At 42.3% G+C, this 25,348-nt stretch overlaps 1 protein-coding gene across 1 annotated transcript in view; it reads left to right on the plus strand.

Moving 5' to 3' along the window:
* Positions 1 to 23,440, plus strand: part of LOC138089122 (phosphatidylinositol 3,4,5-trisphosphate 3-phosphatase TPTE2-like) — a 41,212-nt gene extending 17,772 nt beyond the window's left edge. The window contains exons 7-16 of the mRNA XM_068984487.1: positions 207 to 267; positions 1,233 to 1,314; positions 1,420 to 1,508; positions 5,927 to 5,988; positions 7,749 to 7,829; positions 8,868 to 8,973; positions 16,124 to 16,215; positions 19,901 to 19,996; positions 21,261 to 21,331; positions 23,338 to 23,440. Coding sequence (XP_068840588.1) covers positions 207 to 267; positions 1,233 to 1,314; positions 1,420 to 1,508; positions 5,927 to 5,988; positions 7,749 to 7,829; positions 8,868 to 8,973; positions 16,124 to 16,215; positions 19,901 to 19,996; positions 21,261 to 21,331; positions 23,338 to 23,440 — 843 coding nt within the window. The remainder of the gene's footprint in view (positions 1 to 206; positions 268 to 1,232; positions 1,315 to 1,419; positions 1,509 to 5,926; positions 5,989 to 7,748; positions 7,830 to 8,867; positions 8,974 to 16,123; positions 16,216 to 19,900; positions 19,997 to 21,260; positions 21,332 to 23,337) is intronic.
* The last annotated feature ends 1,908 nt before the right edge of the window (positions 23,441 to 25,348 follow it).

Genomic DNA, 25,348 nt, shown 5'->3' on the forward strand with positions numbered 1-25,348 from the left:
TAAAAGTACAACTTTGTGGGCTATTTCAAAACTCACAAAGGGTTTGGATATAACTTGGAATGCATTTTAGTCATTGAATCTCCCCTAAAAGGTGCTAAGTGAGGGACAAGTGAATGAAAGGTAATAATCATTCTAGGTTAGTAGGAGGGAAAGGTTTATGTTGGTGCACCATGGGCATATATAAGATGTGTGTCCATCTTTTTTAGGAAGTTGTGCGGTTCCTGGACACGAAGCACCCAAACCACTATCAAGTCTATAACCTCTGCAGTATGTACACGACTCCATGTTTTGCTCCTACGATAGAAAACAGGTCACTGCGTGCAAGAAGATGATTGAGTTTTTACATTTCATTTAATCATAAGTATTTGGTGGTAGGAAGTGAATTTTTTAAAATCTCCATCTTATGCTGGCCCTATTTAGTAGGAAGAGAAAGCTCAACAGCACAACGTACCCTGTGAGGGAGGCAGGAGACTGGAGGCCGAGACATTTTAGAAAGAGTCAGCTCTTGTGGTGGTAGGTTTAGGAAAGTTTTTCTGTTTTTCCTGCCAGCTTGTGTTTGGAAGACAGTTCAACAATTGCATGCTCTAACCCACTAGGGATGAGGTATGAGGAGACCAGGGCTCTGATGGAAAAAATAAATCCAAATCCTTGTAGAAAACAGATTATACCCCAGTTTCGCCTCTTCCTATATAGTAAATGGATATTTTTCAGGAGGCAAATGTTTATTCTGGTGGCCACATTTGCTTCTGCCCTGTGTAACCCTATGATAAAGTAATGAGTAGCCTGCTAGAAAATTACAAGTAAGAAGGACCTACTGTATGGAACATGGAACTCTGCTCAACGTTATATGGCAGCCTGGATGGAGGGGAGTTTAGGAGAGAATGGATACATGTATATGTATGGCTGAGTCCCTTCGCTGTTCACCTGAAACTATCAGAGCTTTGTTAATTGGCTATACCGCAATACAAAATGAAAAGGTGTTTGTAAAAAGAAAATTAAAAGTAAGGCAGACCAAAAGTAAAACAAACCAAATAATTTGGGCTTATGTTACTCAAGATGGAGAAAGCACTTATACTTATGTTTCTGAGACCCTTTTGGAGCAGCAGGAGCCAGTCAGAAATCTCTTTTTAAAAGTAGATAAGGAGTCTCTAAAAAGTATAACTTACTCACACCTTGCTCATTTGCTATGTTAATTAGAGTTAGTGATATGACCTATGCATCATTTATTTCAGGTGAAAGAGCTTATGATCCTAAGTACTTCCATCATAGGGTCCATCGATACTTGATTGATGATCACAACGTCCCCTCTCTGAGGTATGTTTGATGCCAAATTGACTAACAGAAGAGGGTCAAATACATAGGGCTTGGTTTTCTTTGGACGTATTTTAATTCAACCAAAAATATTTCATTTGAAATCAGTGAGATGGTGGCATTCTCCATGGAAGTGAAGGAGTGGATGGCCCAAGACAAGGACAATATCATAGTGGTTCACTGTAAGGGAGGCAAAGGTAAAGACCTTCTTCTTTTTATTTCTCTTTTTCTAAAGAAATTTGAAACATTTAATAAGGGACATCAATAAGATGTGTACTGCTATGAACCAGGAATAATTGCTGTTGACATTTTTAAAAATTAGCTTCGAGAGTGAAGGAAGAATGTATGATTATGGCTGATTTGAGTTGTTGCGCTACAGAAACCAACACAACACTGTAAAGCAATTTTCCTCCAATTAAAAAATAAGATTAAAAAATAAAAAGACTGCAGGACAAGAAGGAAAGAGGAAGGAGAGGAAAGACGTCAGCTTACACAAATTCACCCAAAGACTGAAAAAAAAGAGTGAGTGCAACTTAATTTTACTTTATGAAGCCAAAGTCTGAAAACTAAAGCTACTCTTACCCATGACATGGATAGAAAAATTCTTAAGAAAATATTAAGAAACCAGCAACTTATTAAAAAATACTACAGCGCAACAAAATTGTGTCTATTCCAGGAATTCAAGGTTAGTTTACTATCAATCCATTTAATCAACCAGATTAATAAAGCTAAAAAATCATATTATTTTAAAGATACAGAAAAAGTTTCTGATAAAATTCAACATTCATTCATTATAAAAACTCTTAGCAAATTAAAGGAGTGTCTTAATGTGATAAAAAACACACACCCGCTGAAGTAATTGGTGAGCTATTGAAAGCTTTTCCTTTGAGAGTAGGAGAACAAGGGTGCCTGTGATCATCACTACTAATTCAACACCATACCAAAGGTTCTAGCCAGTGCTAAAGAAAAAAAAGATTGAAAAGGAAAAAACATAGTTCCTTATTTTCACACAATATAATCTTGTGCAATAAAATGCGAAAGAATTTACAGATAAGTTATCAGAATTAATGAAGATTTTAGTGAAGCTTCATCACACAAGTTTTTATATGTACTCATTATTATTTAGTTCAGAATATTTTCTAATTTCCATTGTGTTTGTTTCTTTAGCCTCATGGGTTATATAGAAATTTACTATATTTTCAAACATGAGGATTTTGTAATTGTCTTCTAGTTACTGATTTCTGTCTGTATTGCATTGTGGTAAGAGAACATATGTATTTTTTCTGTTCTTTGAAATTTGTTTCAGTTCAGTTCAGTCGCTCAGTCGTGTCCAGCTCTCTGTAACCCCATGAACCGCAGCATGCCAGGCCTCCCTGTCCATCACCAACTCCCGGAGTCTACCCAAACCCATGTCCATTGAGTCGGTGATGCCATCCAACCATCTCATCCTCCATCGTCCCCTTCTCCTCCTGCCCTCAATCTTTCCCAGCATCAGGGTCTTTTCCAATGAGTCAGCTCTTCACATCAGCTGGCCAAAGTATTGGAGTTTCAGCTTCAACATCAGTCCTTCCAGTGAACACCCAGGACTGATCTCCTTTAAGATGGACTGGTTGGATCTCCTTGTAGTCCAAGGAGTTCAAAAGTCCAACCATGATTCAAAAGCATCAATTATTCGGTGCTCAACCTTCTTCACAGTCCAACTCTCACATCCATACATGACCACTGGAAAAACCGTAGCCTTGACTAGATGGACCTTTGTTGACAAACTGATGCCTCAGCTTTTTAATATGCTGTCTAGGTTGGTTATAACTTTCCTTCCAAGGAGTAAGCATCTTTTAATTTCATGCCTGCAATCACCATCTGCAGTGATTTTGGAGCCCAGAAAAATAAGGTCAGCCACTGTTTCCCCATCTATTTCCCATGAAGTGATGGGACCGGATACCATGATCTTAGTTTTCTGAATGTTGAGCTTTAAGCCAATTTTTTGACTCTCCTCTTTCACTTTCATCAAGAGGCTTTTTAGTTCCTCTTCACTTTCTGCCTTAAGAGTGGTGTCATCTGCATATCTGAGGTTATTGATACTTCTCCTGCAATCTTGATACCAGCTTGTGCTTCTTCCAGCCCAGGGTTTCTCATGATGTACTCTGCATAGAAGTTAAATAAGCAGGGTGACAATATACAGCCTTGATGTACTCCTTTTCCTATTTGGAACCAGTCTGTTGTTCCTTGTCCAGTTCTAATTGTTGCTTCCTGACCTGCATACAGGTTTCTCAAGAGGCAGGTCAGGTGGTCTGGTATTCCCATCTCTTTCAGAATTTTCCACAGTTTATTGTGATCCACACAGTGAAAGGCTTTGGCATAGTCAACAAAGCAGAAATAGATGTTTTTCTGAAACTCTCTTGCTTCTTCGATGATCCAGCAGATGTTGTCAACTTGATCTCAGGTTCCTCTGCCTTTTCTAAAACCTGCTTTATGGCCCAGAATTTGGTCAATTTTATCAAATGTTTTCTCTGCACTTGAAAAATAAGTGTATTATGCATTATTCTGAACAGGGTCCAATATGTACCCATTGGGTTGTTTGCTCATTGTTTTATTCACATAGTCTATATCTTTACTGATATTTTGATTGAATTTTTTGCTTCTTTCCACCACCACCATTTGCTTGGAAGTCATATACTCTTTTTATATTCCTTAGGAATTACTCTAAAGATTTCAACCTACATCCTTTATTTAGCCATGAGTTTGTTGGGGGGTTTTGTTTGCTTGTTTGTTCTTTTAGTGTTGACCTTGTATCTTCCTGAATGCTTGTCGTCAGTTTTAGGAGTTAGCCTATGGAGTTACTTGGATTTTTCTAGTCTTCAAATAGTTCGTTTCTTCTTTTTTTATTCATATACGTTTTGTTTCTTTTGCTTACCTTACAACACTGGCTGAGCCATGTAGCACAGTGTTAAATAGAAACAGCCAATAGTGGACATTTTGTTTAGTCCCTGGCTTTAGAAGGAATGTTATCTTTTCATCATTAATATGGTAAACCTGGCACATATTTTGGTAGATTCTTTTCATCATACTTAAAGGGGTAAAACTTTTGTCCATAGCAAAATTTTAGTGAGTAAATATACACCTGTGTTTTAAGTTGAAATACTGAAAACAAATGTAAAGCATTTTAATGATTCCTTGCTTGGAGGAGAGGGTGGCATCTCCGTCTACGGCAGAGTGTGAGTGCTTATCCACAGCCACCAGGACATGGATCTACAAAAGTTGGTTTTGTTTTTCTTTTTTCAAATGGGAATATATAAGGGTTGTGGAGACTCATAGATGTCCAACAAATTTGAAATGTTAACCTAGAGAGAGCCAGGTTGTTAATGGTCAGTAGCCTTCTTTGGAAGTTATTGGCTTAGAGTAGTGTTTTTCAAACTATGGATTGGAAAATAAATTTAAACATTCATTTTTTGAAGGACAGAATAGAAAATAAAGTCTATCTCAAGGTAAAAGGTTAAGTTTGGAATTACATAAAATAAGTTCAGCATAGGCTAGCTAAGACAAAAGTCATAGGTCATTGTAGAAATAATAGAAGCAATGTACTTTTTAGCTCACACTTTGTGTGCCTGGACAAAAAGCATGAGACTTTGAGCTTGAAATGACATGAAATCAAGTTTTCTTTAAAATGGTACGGGGATGAAAGCATATATGTGGAATCTAGAAATAGAGCAAAACAAAGCAAAAATAGAGGCACGGACCTAGAGAACAAATGTGTGGATACAACGTGGGTAAGGGTGGGTGGAACTGGGAGGAACTGGGAGAACTGACATATACACACTATTGATACTACGTGTAAAATAGACAACTGATGGGAACTTACTGTATGGCACAAGCAACTCTCCTTAATGCTCTGTGGTGACCTAAATGGGAGGGAAATCCAAAGGGGGGCTATATGTGTACGTTTTGCTGGGTCACTTTGCTGGGCAGTAGAAGCTTAACACTACATTGTAAAGCAACTATACCCCAATAAAAATTAATTAACAATAAAGTAAGATGCTACAGGAAGGGCATAGAAAGAAGGAGGGGGAGAAGGATGAGGGAAGAAAAGAAACAAGTAAAACAATGCATAGTTATGGAATCGGGGGCACAGGTGTATGCAGGCTTATTACGCTGTTCTTCCTATTTTAATGTATACTTTACAACACAATAACTGACTGAAATAGAAGGAGTGGGTATTACGAATGCTAAGTGGTGGTTTGGGTTCTGTCCATCTTTTATCTTTTATAGCTTCTTTTATTTACATTAGTAGAGAAACAGGGTGTGTAATTAGCTCTTAATCAGTGAGCATCACTTTAGCTTTAGAGTCCTAGAGCAGAGCCTGTTACTGCAGTCCCCAGGGGTCATGGTTCAAGAACAACATACACGTGCACACGTGTGCACACAACACAGAGCTCCAGGCAGACCCTCAGAACAAGCAGTGTACCGGCTTCGGCTATCTCTGAACTGAAATATTTGGAACCTGTACTTTTGGCATGAAAGAAAATCAATCCACAATGAGCTCTTTCAATACTCTGGAGAGTAGTTTTATATCAAGTGCCCTCAGGAACAATGGTTCATGGACTAACTTCTTTTCTAGGAAGAACTGGAACTATGATCTGTGCCTACCTCCTTGCCAGTGAGATATTTGCCACCGCGGAGGTATGAAAGATGCTCCTATAAACTCTGTCTTAGGCTTATTGAGTTTGCTAGCTTTGCAAGCTCATGGGTAGGATGTTAGGATGATTCCTTAAGTCATGGTGTGTGTATGTTGTTCAGTCACTAAGTTGTATCTGACTCTTTGCACCCCATGAACTGCCTCACGCCAGTCTTCACTGTCCCTCACTATCTCCTGGAGTTTGCTCAGACTCATGTCCATTGAGTCACTGTACTTCATGGAATTGTTATTGGAGAGGTGGTTTTAGAACACCTGGCTTGGATACTTTCTTGTTTAATTGGCACTGGTTGGTAACTGACCTCAGTGCCTCTTCCTCTGGGCTGGGATGAGATGCTCACCCTGGGCACAAAATTTAAGGGAATGCCAAAAATCTCAGTAATTAGGATCAATAATCTTCTAACGCAATATTTTTAAAAAAATCAAAATTAATGCACCCACATTCATCATGAGTACGATGTCAATATTTTGATTAAAGACAGGACCCAGTAGAAAAAGGGTTAATGTGAAGTGAGTAAGATTGAGTTATGCAAGTACAAAAAACCTCAGCAATCCAGAAACTTGACATGCCACCCCCAGACCCACCCCTGCTCTGATAGAATCCCACCAACTCCTGGCTTTCTGCTTTCCTCACAAGAATAAGAAGATGGGTTAGGGAAATTTTGGAAAGGACCTTGAACATCCTTGGAAGTGCTCAGTAGGTAAAAGTCTTCATTTTCCAACCCAGAACAAAAGCTCCCCTGGACATTACTATCTTTGCACAATCAATAGCTGTGGGGTCTTGTGCCCTCTGGGAATTTCTGAGAAGACAGGATGGGTTGCTGCTGTCTTAAAGCAGGGTTCTCATTCTCTTTTTTCTGCCGTGATCTTACGGAGAAGGGCATGTTCCCAGCATCTCTGGGCCTCTTTTGGTCTGCCACCCAGATAAGAGAAGCTGAGGGTTATGCGCTGGGTCCAGGGCTCTGATTCCACCCTCCTCTTTGCTTCTAATTTGAGACGCACAGGTTAGGACAATGGATACTGTAGGACAGTGTTTTTCACACTGTGGATCAGAGTTTATCAGTGAGTTGTGAAATCAACTCATTGGGTTGTGACTTGCAACCAAATCTACCTATAAGATGGGATAGATTAGAAAAGATGAGTATTGTTTTGTGAAACTTTTGTTTCACTTGTGTGTTCATGAGAGAGTGTGTGTGCATCTCCCAGGATTATGGAAGTGGATTGTAGCTTTCAAAGTGACAAGTCTGAGGACTTTCCTAATGGTCCAGTGGTTAAGATGCCGCATTTCCAGCATAGATGGCACAGGTTCAATCCCTGGCCAGGGAACTAAGATCCCACGTGGTGTGCGGCCGAAAAAAGGAAAAGAAAAGTTTGAAAGCCATTGGTCTGAAGCCCTGGATAGAGCCAGAGGCCAGTGTTCAGGCCTGTGCTGTCTTTGACCAGTTACATACATCTCCATGGCAGGTCACTTGATTTTCTTTTGGTCCTAATCTTCTTCTTGTAAAACAGTAAGAAAGGAAGAAGGACCAGATTATCTCTGAAGTTTTCCAGCTCTAAAAGTCCCTGTCTTTATGAATCTTTGAATGAGAGTAGGCCTTGATGTGTTTCTTAGATCTGTTATTTTGGGTAGCCTTTGCCCAGAGACTGCTGACCTTAGGAAATCACATGTCCTTAGAAACTTTCTAATGCCTTCTACAGGAAAGGAAAGTGCAGATGACCCATGACTGGACTGTCCCCTCTCTTATAGGACAGCCTGTATTATTTTGGAGAACGGCGAACAGATAAATCCACTAGCAGTAAGTTTCAGGGAGTAGAGACTCCTTCTCAGGTAAGTGTTCTTTCTTTAAAAGGGGTCACTCTGGGTAATTAGGTTAAGACTGGCACCTATTTCCTGGTTTTGTTTTGTTTTCTTTTTTTTTTTTTTAAATAATTTTTGGCTGTTCCGGGTCGTTGCTGTGTGCAGACTTTCTCTAGCTGCGTTGCCTGGGCTTCTTACTGTGACGGTTTCTTTTATTGCAAAGCACAGGCTCTAGGCCCTTGGGCTTCAGTAGTTGCGGCTCTCGGGCGTGTGTGTGGCGGTAATTCTCAGACACCATCCCCTCCTGGCCCTGCTTTGTGGGTCATTCCATGCACTATACACATTTCACCCATCCCTGACTGAAGAGCTTGACTGGCCCTTTCCAATGAAGAGCATGGTGGTTAATTTTACTAATATTTCCCAATGAGTGGGGAAGAGCCAGTGAACTTTTCAGTACAGCTGATTCCATCCAGAACTGTTCAGCTTCTAGAAGAAAAGCTGAAGTGGAGCGCTTGTGAGTGACTTGCCATAGGAGGACTAGGCTGAGGGAATCCGCAGGGCTTTGCTGCAAAAATGGGATTGGGGAAATGGCCAGTGGGGAACTGCTTGCTGACTGGGACTGGAGAAGAATGCGAATGTGCTGCTGGCCTGGGGGGGTCCTCCCCCTGAGTTTTTATGTCTTCCCTTCTCTTATCCGAAGAGCTGCTCCTTCTCCCTGCAAAGCCCAAACCTTCCTTTAACTCAGCCACCGCAAAGCTCCTACCCTCTTACATTTGCGGTTAACTGCATCTTGCTGTGATGCTGTCGTAGCTATTTTGTTGGTTCTGGTTAGTTGCTCTTGGTCCCAGCTGCCTCTCAGGACACCGGGCCCCTTTCTTGTTCCTTCTGCATTGCTTTTAGTTCAGTATTTTCCCCCTAAGGTCGATATACAGCCATGAGACGACAGTGCCTTCTCTAATGGCCCCCAGTCAATGTTTCCTTCAGCCATGACTTTCCTTAAAAAAAATCGGGGATACTGACTTTAGAATTTTCACCTCCATTGAAATTGAGACCTCTGTTGTTTTGCAGAACAGATTCGTTGGATATTTTGCAACGGTGAAAAATATCTACAATTTGACTCTTCCTCCAATAAAAAAACTCACGATCAAAAAAATCGTGATTTATTCAATTCATGGTAAGTGCTGAATGTATAATTGGAGAAATGGGCAGGAGGGCCAGTGTTCGTACTGTTTGGGAGGGTTTTCTCACAGTTATATACACAGACAGCCCCAACCGATAGCTGTTAGTGGAGCCTCCCGTACGAGTTCCTCCCCCTGGAATTGCCCATTAGCCCTGTACTGCTGTGGCCAGATTGTCGCTGTCGTTCAGTTGCTGAGTCATGTCTGACTCTTTTGTGGCCCCGTGGACTGCAGCCTGCCAGGCTCCTCTGTCCATGGGATTTCCCAGGCAAGAATACTGGAGTGGGCTCCCATTTCCTTCTCCAGGGGATCTTCCCGACCCAGGGATCGAACTCACGTCTTCTGCAATGGCAGGAGGATTCTTCACCCTTGAGCCACCTGGGAAGCCCTGTGGCCACATTACCACCACTCAGATGTCCTCTCCTTTCCCAGTTTGAGGGGCTCCATCCACCCCCTTCCCTTTCTCCTATTCTCATTGCGGCTCTGGGCTCAGCCCAGAGTGTCCTTTCCAGAGAAGGACCTCTGAGATTAAAGGGAGTACGGGCCCGTGAGGCTGGAGACCACTTCTTTCTCACACCTCATCTCTGGCTCAGGGTTTGTCTTGGCAAAGACATCCCTGGATCATTCTCTCCTTCTCCGTTCAGAGATCCTTTTTTGTTTTTTCCTCATCACCTGGTTTTCTTTGACTTTCTGCTCACCATCAAAAGTTTCTCCCTTTACCCACCCTCCTCTCCTATAGCCCTCTCTCCCCAGAAACTCCATCAGGATGTCTTAAATACCTGAACAGCAGATGCTTTTTGTTACCATGATTCTTTTTTTTTTTTTTTTAACAAATAACTCCCAAGAACTACTTTGGGTCAGGCCCCCGGCTCATGTTTCTCTGGAGCCCGTGAGTGGTAAGCAAAGGAGAGGGATGTACATGAATGGAGAGCTGACGGCAGTGTTGGAAAGTTTCCTGGGGAGGACAGCACTTGGGTCTTCCTTCCCTGAACCTACAGGAACACGGAAAAGGGTTCGGACAAACCTGGTCTCTGGGGACCTGTCTCTCAATACCCTAGCTCTTACCAGTTCTCACTGGGAGTAAAAATCCTTTTAAATTTCAAAAGAGCTGACTGTACCTGCTTCACGAATGTAAGGAGAGAGACAGGGACCTGCCGTCACCCTGGAAGACTGGTCGGATCATTCATCTCTGGGACTTCAAAAAGGGGGAGAGGAATAGAGGTCAAGCCCCGTGTTCTATTTCTCTCACCTGCCTGGCTTCCCTGCACCGCTCAGTCTCAGGGAGGCAGGAGACGGGGACCCCTCAGTGGAAGGGATGGGGCTCCCCCACTGCCAGGGGTGTGACAGGAGGGGACGTTTCTGGCTCTGATCCCTGAAAGCATCACCAGCTTGAGCACCCGGTGTTGCTAGAATCTCCCGGGTGGTGTGGGGCCAGGGTGCTAGTCTCCACTCAGACTGCCCCGTGTTTTTACTCCCCTGAGGAGTAACACAAAATTCTGTCTGTTGCTGTTGTTCAGTCTCTGTGTCGCGTCCAATTCTTTGCGACCCCATAGACTGCAGCACGTTGGGCTCCCCTGTCCTTCACCATCTCCCAGAGTTCACTCAAATCCATGCCCATTGAGTTGATGATGCTATCCAACCATCTCATCCTCTGCCACCCTCTTCTCCTTTTGCCTGCAATTTCCCCCAGTATCAGGGCTTCCTTGGACGCTCAGATGGTAAAGTATCTGCCTGCAGTGCAGGAGACCCAGGTTCGATCCCTGGGTTGGGAAGATCCTCTGGAAGAGGAAATGGCAACCCACTCCAGTATTCTTGGCCTGGAAAATCTCATGGACAGAGGAGCCTCGTGGGCTACAGTCCATGGGGTCACAAAGAGTTGGACACGATCGAGCGACTAACATTTCACTAAAATACTCTCTAGACATTTTTTTAATGCTTCGTCCAATTCTTCAGTAATAAGAGACTCCTTCAAAATATATGTAAAAATTGCATAGTTAAAAAATTACAATTATTAAATAGAAAAAGCTTTTTTTCAGATTATTTATATATTTCTCCCTCCCTACCCACACACCCTCATGTCACCACCACCACCTCCTAGTGGTGGTGAGGAATTGTGAGGGCCAACCACAAGCAGATCACGTGGGTTTCTGGCTTGTGGAAACAAACTTCAACCCAGCAGCAGGGGTTCTGTGGGCAATTTTGGTCTAGATTTCCAAACAAGCATTGCACAGGCAGACCCTGGAAACCCAGCCTGTTCCTGCACAAGCCTGCCTCTGTGTATAAAGGAGTAATGGTTTGTGAGAAGGCTCTGCGGACTACAGAGTTCTTTACAGGTCCATTCTGACCGTCTCATGTGTGTGTGATGAATGAGGGACAGGGTTGGAGTAGAGTCTCGCTCAGGATGCCAGCTGCCCTCAGACCTCCCTGAGGTGAAGCCAGGCTCGTGGGCAGGAGCGGACAGGGGTGGTTCACTCCCCATCGTTCCCTGCAGGAAGAGCCAGACTGCTCTTCTCTGCAGTGTGAGAGACAACACAGGGGGCTGGTGGAGCAACTGCTTTCTCAAACCAAGTTGGCGGCATGAAAGCCTGGTTTATACCTGCGTGTCTAGTCTCCCTCAGGGCCCTCTTGGTGCATGATGAGAATCCGAGAAGACCTCATTTTATTATGCTTTCCTTGATCACACTTCACAGATGTTGCTTTTTAAAAAAAAAAAAAAAAAAGGTTTGTGACAATTCTGCATTGTCAGATGATGGTTACCATTTTTTAGCAATTTGGCAATCAAGTCTTTTTTTAATGAATGTATGTAGTGTTTTTTAGACGTAAATAGACTACAGTACAGTGTAAATATACATTTTTATATGCACTGGGAAACAGAAAAAAAATTCACGTGACTCGCTTTATTGCGATATTCGCTTTGTTGTAGTGGTCTGGAAACAAACCCACAGTATCCCTGAGGTATGCCTGTAACAGTATCTGCACACACCTCTGTGAGTATGAAGCTATTCCAAACAGGCAAATAGGCATTTAGTCTGATGGAGTTTTGATGCATTGCTCAAACATGAACCATGAGGAGAAGAATCATTTCTCAAAATGCTAAGCTTGAAAATGGTTTTAATAAGTTCTAGCGTTTCATAAATTGTCTCAGTCTGATATCATATCCTAAGACTGTGGACGGTTCTTAATATTTTGAGTTTACTTAACCTCTGTGGAGATACTCTTAAAACTGTCAAGTGTAGATCTGGAACTAATGCAAATTTATAAGCACTGCAGGGCAAAAACTGGTGGAGAGATTTATGGGTTTAGTTTCCTCATCTCAGCGCTTCCCAGGTGGCTCAGTGGTAAAGAATCCGCATGTCATATGGGAGACCTGGGTACGATCCCTGTGTTGGGAAGATTCCCTGAAGAAGGGAAAGGCTACCCACTCCAGTATTCTGGCCCGGAGAATTCCATGGACTGTATGGTCCATGGGGTCCCAAAGAGTTGGACAAGACTAAGCGACTTTCACTTCACTTCTCAGGCTAACATAAAGTAGTGGATTTTAAAAGTCTACTTTGAGACCCCTCATAGAGGCTTCCAGACAGAAGCTTGTGCCCTTTGCAGCTGTTCTTATGGTGTGGGACTTGGTTGGCAGTGCTGACTTAGGAAGGCATGCCTGCTATGCTAAAATTCTTTCTGCGCCCACGTAAATAAGCAGGCCAAATTCAGGGACACCAGCCCTCATTTGGAATAAGAATTCTCTCCTTTGAGGGAGATCAAGATGGCAGAGTAGGAGGGTGCTGAGTTTACCTGCCCCCACCCCCCGCCAAGAACACGTCAAAAATACAACTCCTTGTGGAGCAACCCAGGGTAGATAAGCTCTTCTACAGCCAAGTCTGTAAAGAAAACAAACAATTCTGGAGTCTGGCAGGAAGGGAGGAGAAGCAATCTGATTGAGACCTGCACCCTTGGTGGGAGACCCAGAAGAGGAGGGGGCTGGTGTCATGGGCTTAGGGATTCTCCTGGAGGAGTGAGGGATTTGAGCTGCACCCCAACTCGCGGTCTGGCACCAGGAAGATTGGTCCCCTTGGCTGGTTGGGTTTTTTTTTTAATATTTTATTTTTATTAGTGGTTTTATTGATTTGCAATTTACCATTCTATGCAAAATTCAATACTAACTTAATTATCTTTAGTCATTACCTGAGAATCAGTTTTTAAAAAAAACTATTAAATCCTATTAAAGCAACGCTAATGACATTCTGTCAGCTTCAAAGTGACTGACTCACCACATCGTTACACACAGTCATCCTGCATCTGCAGTCTGTGGAATGGTATAGCTTGAAAATAACAAATCACTGTGGTCTCTGGAATTGAAAATGTTAGTAGAGAGGTAACTCACATACCAGAACACAAATGATGCTGGAATGCTTAGATGCATCTGATTCTATATTAGCTAAGTGTCAGCCACACTTTTGTATCCCCTTAGCAGGTCTGAAAGCCAGTGGGGCTGAGGGGAAGCTGTGAAACACTGAGAGCCCTGCTCTTAAAGAGCAAAGTGGTGGCTAATACGCCATCCCAACCGAGGCAGCAGCCTGGAAACTGACCAGGGAGAAGGCAGCCTGGAAACTGACCAGGGAGAAGGCAACCTTGGCCAGTACTCTGTTGCTACCCACATTTAGGAGGAGCAAAGCTACTCCGGGGCAGTGACTGACATTGCTGGTGAGACAGAAACCAGCCCAGAAGTGAGGCACCAACGTCTCTAGCCCGACCCAGCCTCTCACCAGGGACAAAAGGTGAAACCAGCATAGAATTGTGGCCTCCAGCCCTTGGGGCACTAGTGGTAAAGAACTCCTCCAGTGCAGGAGACATAAGAGACATGGGTTCAATCCCTGGGTTGGGAGGATCCCCTGGAGAAGGGAAACAACTCACTCCAGTGTTCTGGCCTGGAGAATCCCATGGACAGAGGAGCCTGAGGGACTACAGTCCACGGAGTCGCAAGGAGCTGGACACGACTGAAGAGACTTAGCATGCGTGCACACAAGCCCTGAGCCCCTGATGTGTCCCAAACCAAGGCAAAGACTGCCATCTCACTCATTCACACACACACAGGGCTGCGCCTGGCTCTGGCTGTAGCCTCTCCATCTCCAGTCCCACCCCCCACCAAGGTGGTGACTCCCAGAGCATCTCGGGGGGAGATGGGACCCACGTTCGCTTCCGGTCCAGCTGTCCCACCAAAGCCACCGGGCACACCTAGACTGGTTAGGGATGCTTCCACACAAGGACACGCCTTCAAGACCAGGATAGGTAACTGGTTCACCTGATTTCATAGAGACAGAGCAAGTTAAACACAATGAGGAGGTAGGAGTGTCAGATGAAAGAACAAGGGAAAAAATCTGTAAGAACTCTAAAGAATAATCTTCCTTTGAGATTATGATCATAACAGAGAGAGAGTGGGGAGACTGTTGGGAAAAAGGGACAGACGGCATCTCCTCCAGGCTCATAGCTTCCCCAGGGTTGTCTTCACCGCTCATGGTCTTTAAGCTATTTTACCACTCTCAGTCATAGAAAACTGATGATAATGCAAACTTTTTAGGCATAGAAATGCAAATTAGTTGTGTCTAGTAGAATGCAATTGCTTATTGACCTGTTTGGTATCTATTTGTAAATTAATTTCATCATTCCTTATCTGCTCGCGAATTCAGGACTTTGAACCAGCTATAAGATTTGACTGTTTTTTTTTAATAAGTTAAGATTTCTGACATGTTAAAAAAGTGCAAGTACAGGACAGTGCTATGGTATGCAACAATTTCTGTAAAACAATATATATATATTTATTTATGTTTGTATGTATGATGCTTAGTTGCTCAGTCATGTCCAACTCATTGTGATACTTTGGACTGTAGCCCACCAGGCTCCTCTGCGGGACTTTTCAGGCAAGAATCCTTGAGTGGGTTGCCCTTTTCCCTCTCTCGGGGATCTTCCCAACACAGGGATCAAACCCACATCTCCTGCGTCCCCTGCATTGGATTCTTTCATGTGCTGAGCCATCAGGGAAGCCCTGTTTGTATATGTATACACATATAAAACATATAAAACTCGGAGAAAATAAATTTGATTATACATACATAAAAATAGAATCTAAATAATAGGAGTTATCTATTGGGGCTGGCAAACTAAACAGGTGGGAGATAGGTGAAATGGACACTCTTCATCTTCTTTCTATTTTATTTTTAAATCGTGATATACTTACAGTATTTTAAAACTTTTTTAATGTGTGGGAATTCAAGCTTATCAAACAAAGCCCTTGTCCCTTGATAAATATCTTAATGTTTAGCTCTGCATTTCCTGAATTCTAGTTAATATTAGTCGAAACAAGTTCTGCAACTGGATATGACAGAGAGAACTGAGGCAAAGCCATGGCTCCTAATGACAAATGAATATTTCAGTGTCAGTGAGAACAAAATTAAATGAACATGCAACAATATGAGAAAATAATCAAGAATGATCGATGAATGACTTTGTTAGAATATTTGTTTTAGTTCTATGCCTTTGGTTCTGTGCATCTTTAAGTGAAATATGCAGGATTGAAACAAGAGCAAGAAAAGTTAATTGGAGGTTTGAGAAACCAACTCTTTGAGGAAATACTAAAATAAGTGGGTCAATTAAATTGGAAAAACAAGAGTGGGGCAAAAAACCATTTGTCTGTAAATATATACTGAACACAGCAGGAATGTTTGGATACAGCTATCCTGTGTTTTGCATAAACTGGACTTAAATTAGGGCAAGAGGAATTTTAGTTTATTATTAAGAAACATCATGATTGGAAGTCTGAAGAAAGCTACACATCAATAAGAAAAGTTTCAAGTCACCTTCCCGAATTTTTTTTTTTTTTTGCTAGGTAGGTGAGCAGTAAGATTCTAAGTCTTAGAAGCTGAACTGTGTCCTTTTTGTTTTGGGGTTTTTTTTCCTCCAGCCTTATAAACTCTGCCTTGGGGAACAGAATTGGATTGAAGCTTTGTCTTTCAAAGACAAAAATCCAGGCAAGACCCAAATGATTCAATATTAACGCAGGGTTAGCTGGGTTCATTTTTCCTCTTTCTAATTCATATTGTTGATTTTTAGACATTCTGATCTTTGCTCTAACCGGTCTAAACCTTTAATTTCATTCAGGTGTTGGAAAAGGCAATGGACACGATCTAAAAGTACAAATAATAATGCAACGAAAGACTGTCTTTTTCTGTTCTGCTTCCAAAAACTGTAGGGTAAGAGAAAGCACGTGAACTGAAAAGTCTGGTGTTTGTTTTAAATCTCAAATCGGCACACTGACCTCCCCAAACCATTTATCACCATAGGGAAAGGCCGTGTTGCTTTCTGGTTACCATCCAACTTGGTGTCCCTGGGTTTGGATGTGAGTCAGGTGTTAAACTGATTGTTCAATATTGTTTTCAGGGTGTTTTCCAGAATACACTTTTGGTTCAGAGTGGTGCTTTGCCCTTCACTTTTCCACAGATGCTAAGCATGTTCCCCAAAACCTACCAGAGTTTTAAATTCATGTCTCTGGTCACTTTTAGCCATGTCCTGTTCTTCTTGGTCATTGTATTATATGGCACTGATTCTGAAATTTCAATGCCCATGAAAATCACCTGCTTCCATATCTTGGCAATTGTAAATAATGCTGCTATGAACATTGGGGTGCATGCATCTTTTTTAATTAATGGTTTTTTTCCAGATATATACCAAGAAGTAGATTGCTGGGTCATAGTTTTATATTTTTGGTTTTTTGAGAAACCTCCATACTGTTTGCACAGTGGCTGCATCAATTTACTTTTCCAACAGTTTCTGAAGTTTCACTTTTCTCCACGTCCTCATCAACATTTGTTGTTTGTCATCTTGATGATAGCCATTCTGATGGGTTTGAGATGATAGCTCATTGTGGTTTTAATTTGTATTTATCTCGTAGTTAACAATGTTGAGCATCTTTTCGTGTGCCTGTTGGCCATCTGGATGTCCGCTGGAAAAATGTCTATTCAGATCTTCTGCCCACTTTTTAATTAGGTTGCTTGTTTTGGTTTCTTGTTTAATGTTGCAGGAGCTGCTTATATATTTCGGATATTAACACTTTATCAGTCAAATCATTTGCAAATATTTTTTCCGTTTTGGTTGTCTCCGTATTGTCGATAGTGTACTTTGCTGTGCAAGAGCATGTATGTTCGGAGAAGGCAATGGCACCCCACTCCAGTACTCCTCCCATGGATGGAGGAGCCTGGTAGGCTGCAGTCCATGGGGTCCCTAAGAGTCGGACACGACTGAGCGACTTCACTTTCACTTTTCACTTTCATGCATTGGAGAAGGAAATGGCAACCCACTCCAGTGTTCTTGCCTGGAGAATCCCAGGGACGATGGAGCCTGGTGGGCTGCCGTCTATGGGGTCACACAGAGTCGGACACGACTGAAGCGAATTAGCAGCAGCAACAGCACCAGCAGCAGCAGCATGTATGTTTAATTAGGTCCCATTCATTCCTTTTTGCTTGTTTCCTTTCATTTAAGAGACAGATCCAAGGAATTCAAAGAATTATTGCCACAATTTACATCAGAGAGTGTTCAGCCTGTGTTTTCCTCTAGGAGTTTTATAGTATCAGGTCTTACATTTAGATTTTAATCCATTTTGAGTTTATTTTTGTACAGGGTGTTAGGAAATGTTCTTTTACACATAGCTGTTCTACGGCCTTTGTTTTGAAGTCTATTTTGTCTGGTATAAGCATTGCTACTTTCAGTGATTGTATTTAGAGCTGATTGGCTCTTTTTAATATCTCTTTTTGAAGTTCTTACTGTGTTCATTCTTCTTTCAAGTCTGAATTTCCTTATGGGCATGACTTTGAATACTTTATCAGGTTGATCCCTTATGTCCATTTTGTTGGTTCTTTTTCTGAGGTCTTGTCTTTTTCTCTCATTTGGGACATATTCCCATCTCCTCATTTTCCCTGACTCTGAGTTTGTTTCTATGAATTAGGTGGATCACCGACATCTGGTTTTGAAGAAGTGGCCTTAGGTAGAGGGTTTCCTATGGGACCGAGAAGAGCAATCCTGGCTCGTCACCAGAGTCAGGGATGTTTTTAGCATGGGCTGCATGTGCCCACCTGTTGTGTAGCGCCACTGTTGCTGCAGACACACGAGTGGATGGCGCTGGCCCCCAGGCTGGCTGCCTATGAGGCCTGGCCTGCTGCAGGTTCACTGGTGGGCAGGGAGGGCCTCAGTGTGGGTGGCTTGGCGCCCAGCCACAACAGTTGCAGATACAGTTGTGATGAGATGAGCTTGGTCCCTTAGGGTGGGAGGTGCTTTGGAGGACTGGCCCCTAGGGTGAGCATGTGGGGCAGGGAGGGTCTGCAAGAGAACAACAGGGCGGGGTGCGTTGTGCTAGCCAGGTAGATGGCAGACGCTTGAAGTGGCACCCGCCACGCTGGGCCAGCTAGGTGGAGGGGTAGTTTTTTACATGATGCCTGCCAGCACTTTGTTCTCCAGAGGAAGCTTCTGCACCTGTGGCACTCACCCTGAAGTTTATACACGTACTTCACATATGGCCAGGGCCCCTTTCAAAGTATAGCCTCGGCACTGGGGCTCCTCGTGAGGGAGTTTGTGCACATGGCCTTTAACACATGATCGACTGGCGGATTTCTGCAGATAACTAATGCCTGTGGCCGGTGATTTGTCATGTAAGTGAATATTGAAACATCTCTGATCATAACATCTGGGTAGCAGAAGATGTATTAATACATCTCTGGTCAGAAGAGCAGGAGTTTAATTTCCCACCGCCCTCCTGCTCTCCTGGATATAAGCCCTGCTGGTTTTTGGAACCAGATGTTCTGGGGGCTCGTCTTCCCCAGAGCTGGGGTGCCTGATGAGAGGGGCTCGAACCCCTCCTCTCCACAGGGAGAACTTCCACGTTGGTGAGCCCCCGCCCACTTGTGGGTAGTAGTCAAGCCGGGTGTACAGGTCTCCTAAGACCACTCATCGCTGCCCTGCTGTCTCAGCGTGGTTTTCTCTTTATATCCTCAGTTGTAGCAGAGTTGTCCTGCTAGTCTTCAGGTCATTTGCAGAGTCATCCCATAGGTAGTTTTGGTGTGTCCGTGGAGGTTGGTGAGCTGGGCACCCTCCTCCTCCACCATCTTGATCCTGCCTCGGTGCTCCTCTTCACCGACACACGTCCTTCCATGCCCAGCTCAGCGTCTGCCTCCTCAGGGAAGCGCTCTCATTCTTCACCTCCTGTTAACCTCCCTGAAGCCCACAATGGCACCCTCAGTCTTTATCTTCCAGCTTGACACGTGATTACCTGCCATTCTGCTATTGTTCCTTGCGTGCTTAACTCATCATCAGAGTCTGCACCTCCTTTCGTATCTTTTTTTCCACAGGACCGAACATAGACCTTTCCCACTGTGGGTGCCATCCTCACCCAAGTGTGTATCAGGAACAAAGAAATAGTAGATAGCATCAAAGTCGTTCATTCCAGAAACTTGGCCTATCCTTGATGATTCCATCCAACTGTTTGCTACAGACAAGGCCAATAATCCCATCAGCAAATACATCTTTTATAAAATGTGACCCGTTAGGCATTGCTTTTTGAATGTGCATACTAGCTTTAAAATTGAACTTCTAATGTATTCTCAACATATGAAAGTCAGATGATAGACATTCAACCGTAATGTTAACTTGGTTGAAGTCCAAGGGAAAACTGGACACTTTACAACAGTGCTACACCGTAACCTTCAATCACATTGGCCTATTAAAAATGTAAACAACAGTATTGCAACTTTAATGATTACTATTTATACATGTAGTCACTGAGCTGAGACCAAGAGTACTTGATTAAATATTAGAAGCTGCAATAAGTGAACATGAACTTCATTGTCTCATTATCAAGTTGATAATTCTGAATTCTGTGTGTTCATCCAGATATTTCATGATGCTGAAACAGACAGAGTAATCCTCTTGCTCTCTAACTGCCCACCTCTGTATGATGAGGTAAAAGTGAAATTTTTGTCTTCTTCGGTGAGTAATCAAGGAACAACCTTTGCTGTTCATCTCATCTAGTCTTGTGAATGATTCCAATTTGGGATTTCCTTGACTATAATTCCCAATAAGCGAGATGACAGGCAATGTCAACCCCAAGTTGGGGAGGGGAAGAAAACAAGTCAGATTACTATAAAGAATTTTTTAAAATCAGAAAATATGTAAGGAAACCCTTTTTGCTTGTTTTCTAAATTCTATACAATTTGCATGTGTTCATTTTCAAGTAAGAAAAAAATACAAAAACCAGGATGTTAAAAACAAAACAATGTATATCTTACTACATAGCAGTGATCGTATTTTTGCTTTGTATCTTTAAAACACATTTCCCCCCATAACTTATAAAATACTTTAATGGGAGGGAGGTTTTGCTTTCCTCGGAATTGATGTATAATTCATTTAAAATAGTATATTTAATCCAATATTTATGAAATATAATGTCTGCCACGGTCATTACATTATCATGAGGGTATAATTATGTTGACCAGTTAGCAAATGTCTGATTATTCTGTATATGGCAATAATCTGTATATAGTAAACTTCTAAGCCTCAATTGCTAGTTCATTTTCCTATAATATCATCAACCGGAACTGCCAACAGATAACTGTGTTGCTCAATTTAAAGCTTATTTCCTTCATCCCCCGGTTGCTCCCTGTTGGGGGAGAACTGACTAAGTTTGAAGCAGTAAATGTGTTGAAGCAAGTGACTTGGAAAGTTCCCCTCGAGTAATGGAGCCAGTCTGAGTTCTCTTCATCAGTGGTCTCTAAGCAGTTGGTTTCATCTGGCCTTTGTGATTTTCAGGCCCATGAGATGAAAGCTGTTTTGGAAATTCTAGCTATTTCTATCATCATTGTCGATAGCGGTTAATTATCTAATGTAGCTGTTCTTTGTAAAAATGGATGATACGCTGGGGCAGAAATCCGCATAGTCCTTAGTAGCTTCTGTTTGGCACTATCCAAACCAGATTAAAATACCAGTGTCTAAATTTATAAATATCTATCATAGAGAAAATACATTTCCTTGAAAATTTTGCTGGAAACGACAAGAGAAAGGAACGGTAATCTCTTAAAGTCTCCTCCTAGGTGTCTTGAGTATAATGTTGACTAGAAGTGCTGCATTTTAATAACTACAACTATTTGATGAACACACAAATGAAGGAAGAAATTTTAATCCCTCTGAAATGACTATTTTTCACAGTTACATGGATACTGAGAACTAATCGTTGTTTTAAACCATGTCTTTTTAGGCTCTTCCTAAATACTATGACAACTGTGCATTCTTCTTCTGGTTCCATATGTCTTTTATACAAAATAACAGGTATGGCCGTGGCATAATCCAGTAGGAACGGCTTAGTCTCCAATGACTACGTAAGGGGTAATGACAAGCCTTTATTTTAAAGTTATCTTACTTGGCTGTGTTGGGTCTTAACTGTGGCACACAGGCTTAGTTGCCACCTGTGGGACTGCTCTGTGGCGTGTGGGATCTTAGTTCCCCGACCAAAGATCGAACCTGCATTTTAAGGCAGGTTCTTGGCCACTGCGCCACCAGGGAAGTCCCTGACAAGTCTTTTGCTAATTACTCAAACCCAGTTTATAGATACCAAAAATTACTTTTAAGTCCCTGTTTCTACTGCCTTATTTATTGTGATCTGGTTATTTTTAAAAATATGGCTATTCTTGAGATCCACTGATGCATTATCCTCAAGATCCGTGCCGTAGGACTGTTATAAAACATCTTGTAACCAGATCTTGACTGGTAACAAGTCCTTCCCGTGAAAGTTCAATATGAATCTGTTTAGCACCTCAAATATGGCAGGTCCTCAGTACATGCTGATTTACTGATGACCAACCAATACCATATTCTACCCCATAGTAAGGCATCACCCAGGGAGGCTTTGGCTAGTTTAGAAGCGGGCTGACACACTTCTATTTTACACTTCTATATTTAGGGCAGAAGTTATAATCCACAGTAAGTACTGATGAAGACAGCTTAAAAAAAATTATGAATAGTCTCCCATAAAAAAATGTTCTAATAATTGGATAATCTATTGATTTGAAGATTATGCCAAAGAACCTCTATCATATCTGAACCTCATTCCTACACCTAGAAGTTCCCCACTTCTCTTGTCCTGTGGTGCTGAAAGTTTGGATTGGTGTCACCGTCCCATGCCATCCCAGGAAAAACTATATACAAAAAATCGTACAGGAGTTTTGAAGAAGTGGTTGTGATTATATATGGCCTGAGTTGATAGTTCTCTTGACATACAATTCTAGCTTTTTCTTCAAATGTGGATACCCTCTCTTCCCACCTCAAGTTCCAGGAAGGCAACAATACACCTACAATGCACACACACACTTAAGTGGATTTCGATAGAATGAACTTTAGATGTGATGGAACTTTACCGATTTTTTTCCACTTGGATGTGCTTGTGATCAGTCGTGTCCAACTTTCTGCAACTCCATGCACTGTATAACCCACCAGGCTCCTCTGTCCGTGGGATTCTCTAGGCACGAATACTGGAGTGGGTTGCCATTCCCTTCTCCAGGGAATATTCCCAACCCAGGGATCAAAGTGTCTTTTAAATTATGAAGTGGGCATTTTGGATGCATTTAGTCTTGTAATACAAACAGCTTCACCCAGTAGTATGGAAATCTAAAATGTTAAATTTCCTGGCTGACCAAGTCTCCTGCACTGGCCAGCAGATTCTTTACTACGGACCCACCAGGGAAGCCCCCCTGGTTTACAGATGGAAAACTTTGACTCATAACATGAGCAAAATCCCTCAAAATCGACATCTGGGTGGAATTTCATTTGGTGCTACTTCTGCAAAGCGGTTCTTGCTGAGGGACAGTCTTTTCCTTTAAAACACCATGGTTGTATTAGAGAAGCAACAAGTTCCATCACTTTTCTCCTCGCTTTTATATAGTTCCTCAAGATTTAACATTTAGATTTCTATACTACTGAGTGAAGCTGTTTGTATTACAAGACTTAATTCATCCAAAATGCCCACTTCATAATTTAAAAAGACACTTGTTTATACTGGGTTTTAATACACATCCAGTCTAATTTGTCACATAACAATTTATTAAATACAGATGTTAATTCCAAAGGCAATATTAAAAGAATCAGTGACACATTGTTACTCAAGGTTATTATACTTTTGTCTCTTAATAGAAAGTTGAGCTTAGAAAGCTAACTAGATGCAGAAGAGCTGAGGCTGATGGTGGCCAGTGAGGCTTTAAAACAAGGGTGCCCTACAGCATGGTTTTTCTGTTAGCCCTAAAATAAAATGTAAAAAAAAAAATTTTTTTTTTCTATTCTAGGCTTTATCTTTCAAGAAGTGAATTGGATAATCCCCATAAAAGAAAAGCATGGAAAACTTACAGTCCAGAGTTTGCAGTCGAGGTATATTTTGATGACATTTAAGTTGTTCCTGGTATCTGATTAAGTATAGTTCCCCTTCTAGACTAGAATCATGTTTGTCCCAATCCTTGCTACATACTTATCTTTAAACCTATGTCCTTGCTGATATGCTTATATTTACAGACATGTACATATGTTCTTGAGAAATCTATTAAATATATACAAGAGAGAATGTCAATGGCAGTATTTTCTTTGGAAGGACTATACATCACATTTTTCGTCTGTATTAAGTTTGAAACAGTACACGGAACGTTAGTTATGACTTTAAAGAAATAAAACTTTCCTACCAAAATAAGATTTAAAGACTGCAGTTTCCCCTAATACTGTGGGTTTGTTTCATTTACTTATATGTTTCTGGACAAGTATTTATTCCTTGCTTTGTTTTACATCTGTAACTTCAGATGTTAGAAGGTAATTTCTTTCCTCTATTTGACTTACAAATTGTCAACAATGATCAGAAAGGCAGCAAAAACTATTTTAAAACTCAGAGAAATGTTCACACCAGCAGCCTCCCATCCCCAACAGGGGAAGTGAAGTGGATAATTGCTTTTTCTTTTTATTACTCCAAGCACCACACAGAGCTCAGCAAGCTTCCTTTAATTGTACACAGGGCATCGAGGGGGAGGGTAAAAGAATTTTCAGTAACCTCTGCTTTTGTCCGTCATTACTGAAGTCAAAGGGAACGTTTGCCTAGAGCAATCTAGATTTTTAAAGCCATCACCCCCGCCCCCAACCAGCTTCACCCAAGCTTAGAAAACTTTGAAGTAAGGTCAAGTTTTCATTATAGACACTGGTTAGCGGTGTCCACAGGGAATCACTATTTTCTCTTTAGTTCAGTTCAGTTGCTCAGTCGTGTCTGACTGTTTGTGACCCCATGAACCACAGCACGCCTCCCTGTCCATCACCAATTCCCGGAGTTTACTCAAACTCATGTCCATTGAGTCGGTGTTGCCATCCAACCATCTCATCCTCTGTTGTCCCCTTCTCCTCCTGCCCTCAATCTTTCCCAGAATCAGGGTCTTTTCCAATGAGTCAGCTCTTCGCATCAGGTGGCCAAAGTATTGGAGTTTCAGCTTCAGCATCAGTCCTTCCAATGTACCAGGTGCTATTTTATTCTAAGTACCTTCACTGCCGTAACTGTTCTTGAAAGCAGTTCTACGCTGGCTTTATTATCTGAGCAATTTTCCTTTTGTTGGCAAGGCTCTCAACAATCTAGCCCTGGTTGAATTTATCAGGAGATGAAAGGGAGCACCTGTGAGCACCTGCGCCTCTGCTAAAATACAGAACACCCATCCCCGGAAAACCTGACACTGCTAAAAGTGTGAAAGTGTTTTTCAGTCACGTCCGACTTTTTGTGACCCCCTGCCAGGTTCCTCTGTGCATGGGGATTCTTAGGCAGGAATACTGGAGTGGGTTGCCATGCCTTCCTCCAGGGGATCTTCCTGACCCAGGGTTGGAACCCAGGTCTCCCACATTGCAGGCAGATTCTTTACCATCTGAGCCACAAATAAGGCTTGGGGGGCTGGGGCAGACCACTCCGATGAAGCAGTGTCGGAACAGCACACTGACCACCCAGGCTGGCAGCCCGTCAGTATTTGAGGGAGACTAGACCATCGGTTTACAGAGGAGGGCTGGTGGGTGCCACCAAGCAGAGATGGGAGGAGACCTCTGAGCTGCCACGTGGTGGCATGGAAGGCCCTGCAGGTGATTCTTTTCCCCTCAAAACAGCCCACAAAGGGTCCTGGTTGCCGGTGCAGCTGCCCAGCCAGAAAAATGATCATCCTCCCCTCTCCCTCCCCCCAATGCCCTGCTCCCTTGGAGGAAAAGGCTTTGAAATTCCTTCTACATTATGTCTCCATTATTCCCTGTAGTTTGGGTTACAGAAATGTTTAAGGACAGGTTATTTCCTTT

The sequence above is a fragment of the Capricornis sumatraensis genome, chromosome 12 (assembly GCF_032405125.1).
Source record: "Capricornis sumatraensis isolate serow.1 chromosome 12, serow.2, whole genome shotgun sequence".
Classification (NCBI taxonomy): domain Eukaryota; kingdom Metazoa; phylum Chordata; class Mammalia; order Artiodactyla; family Bovidae; genus Capricornis; species Capricornis sumatraensis.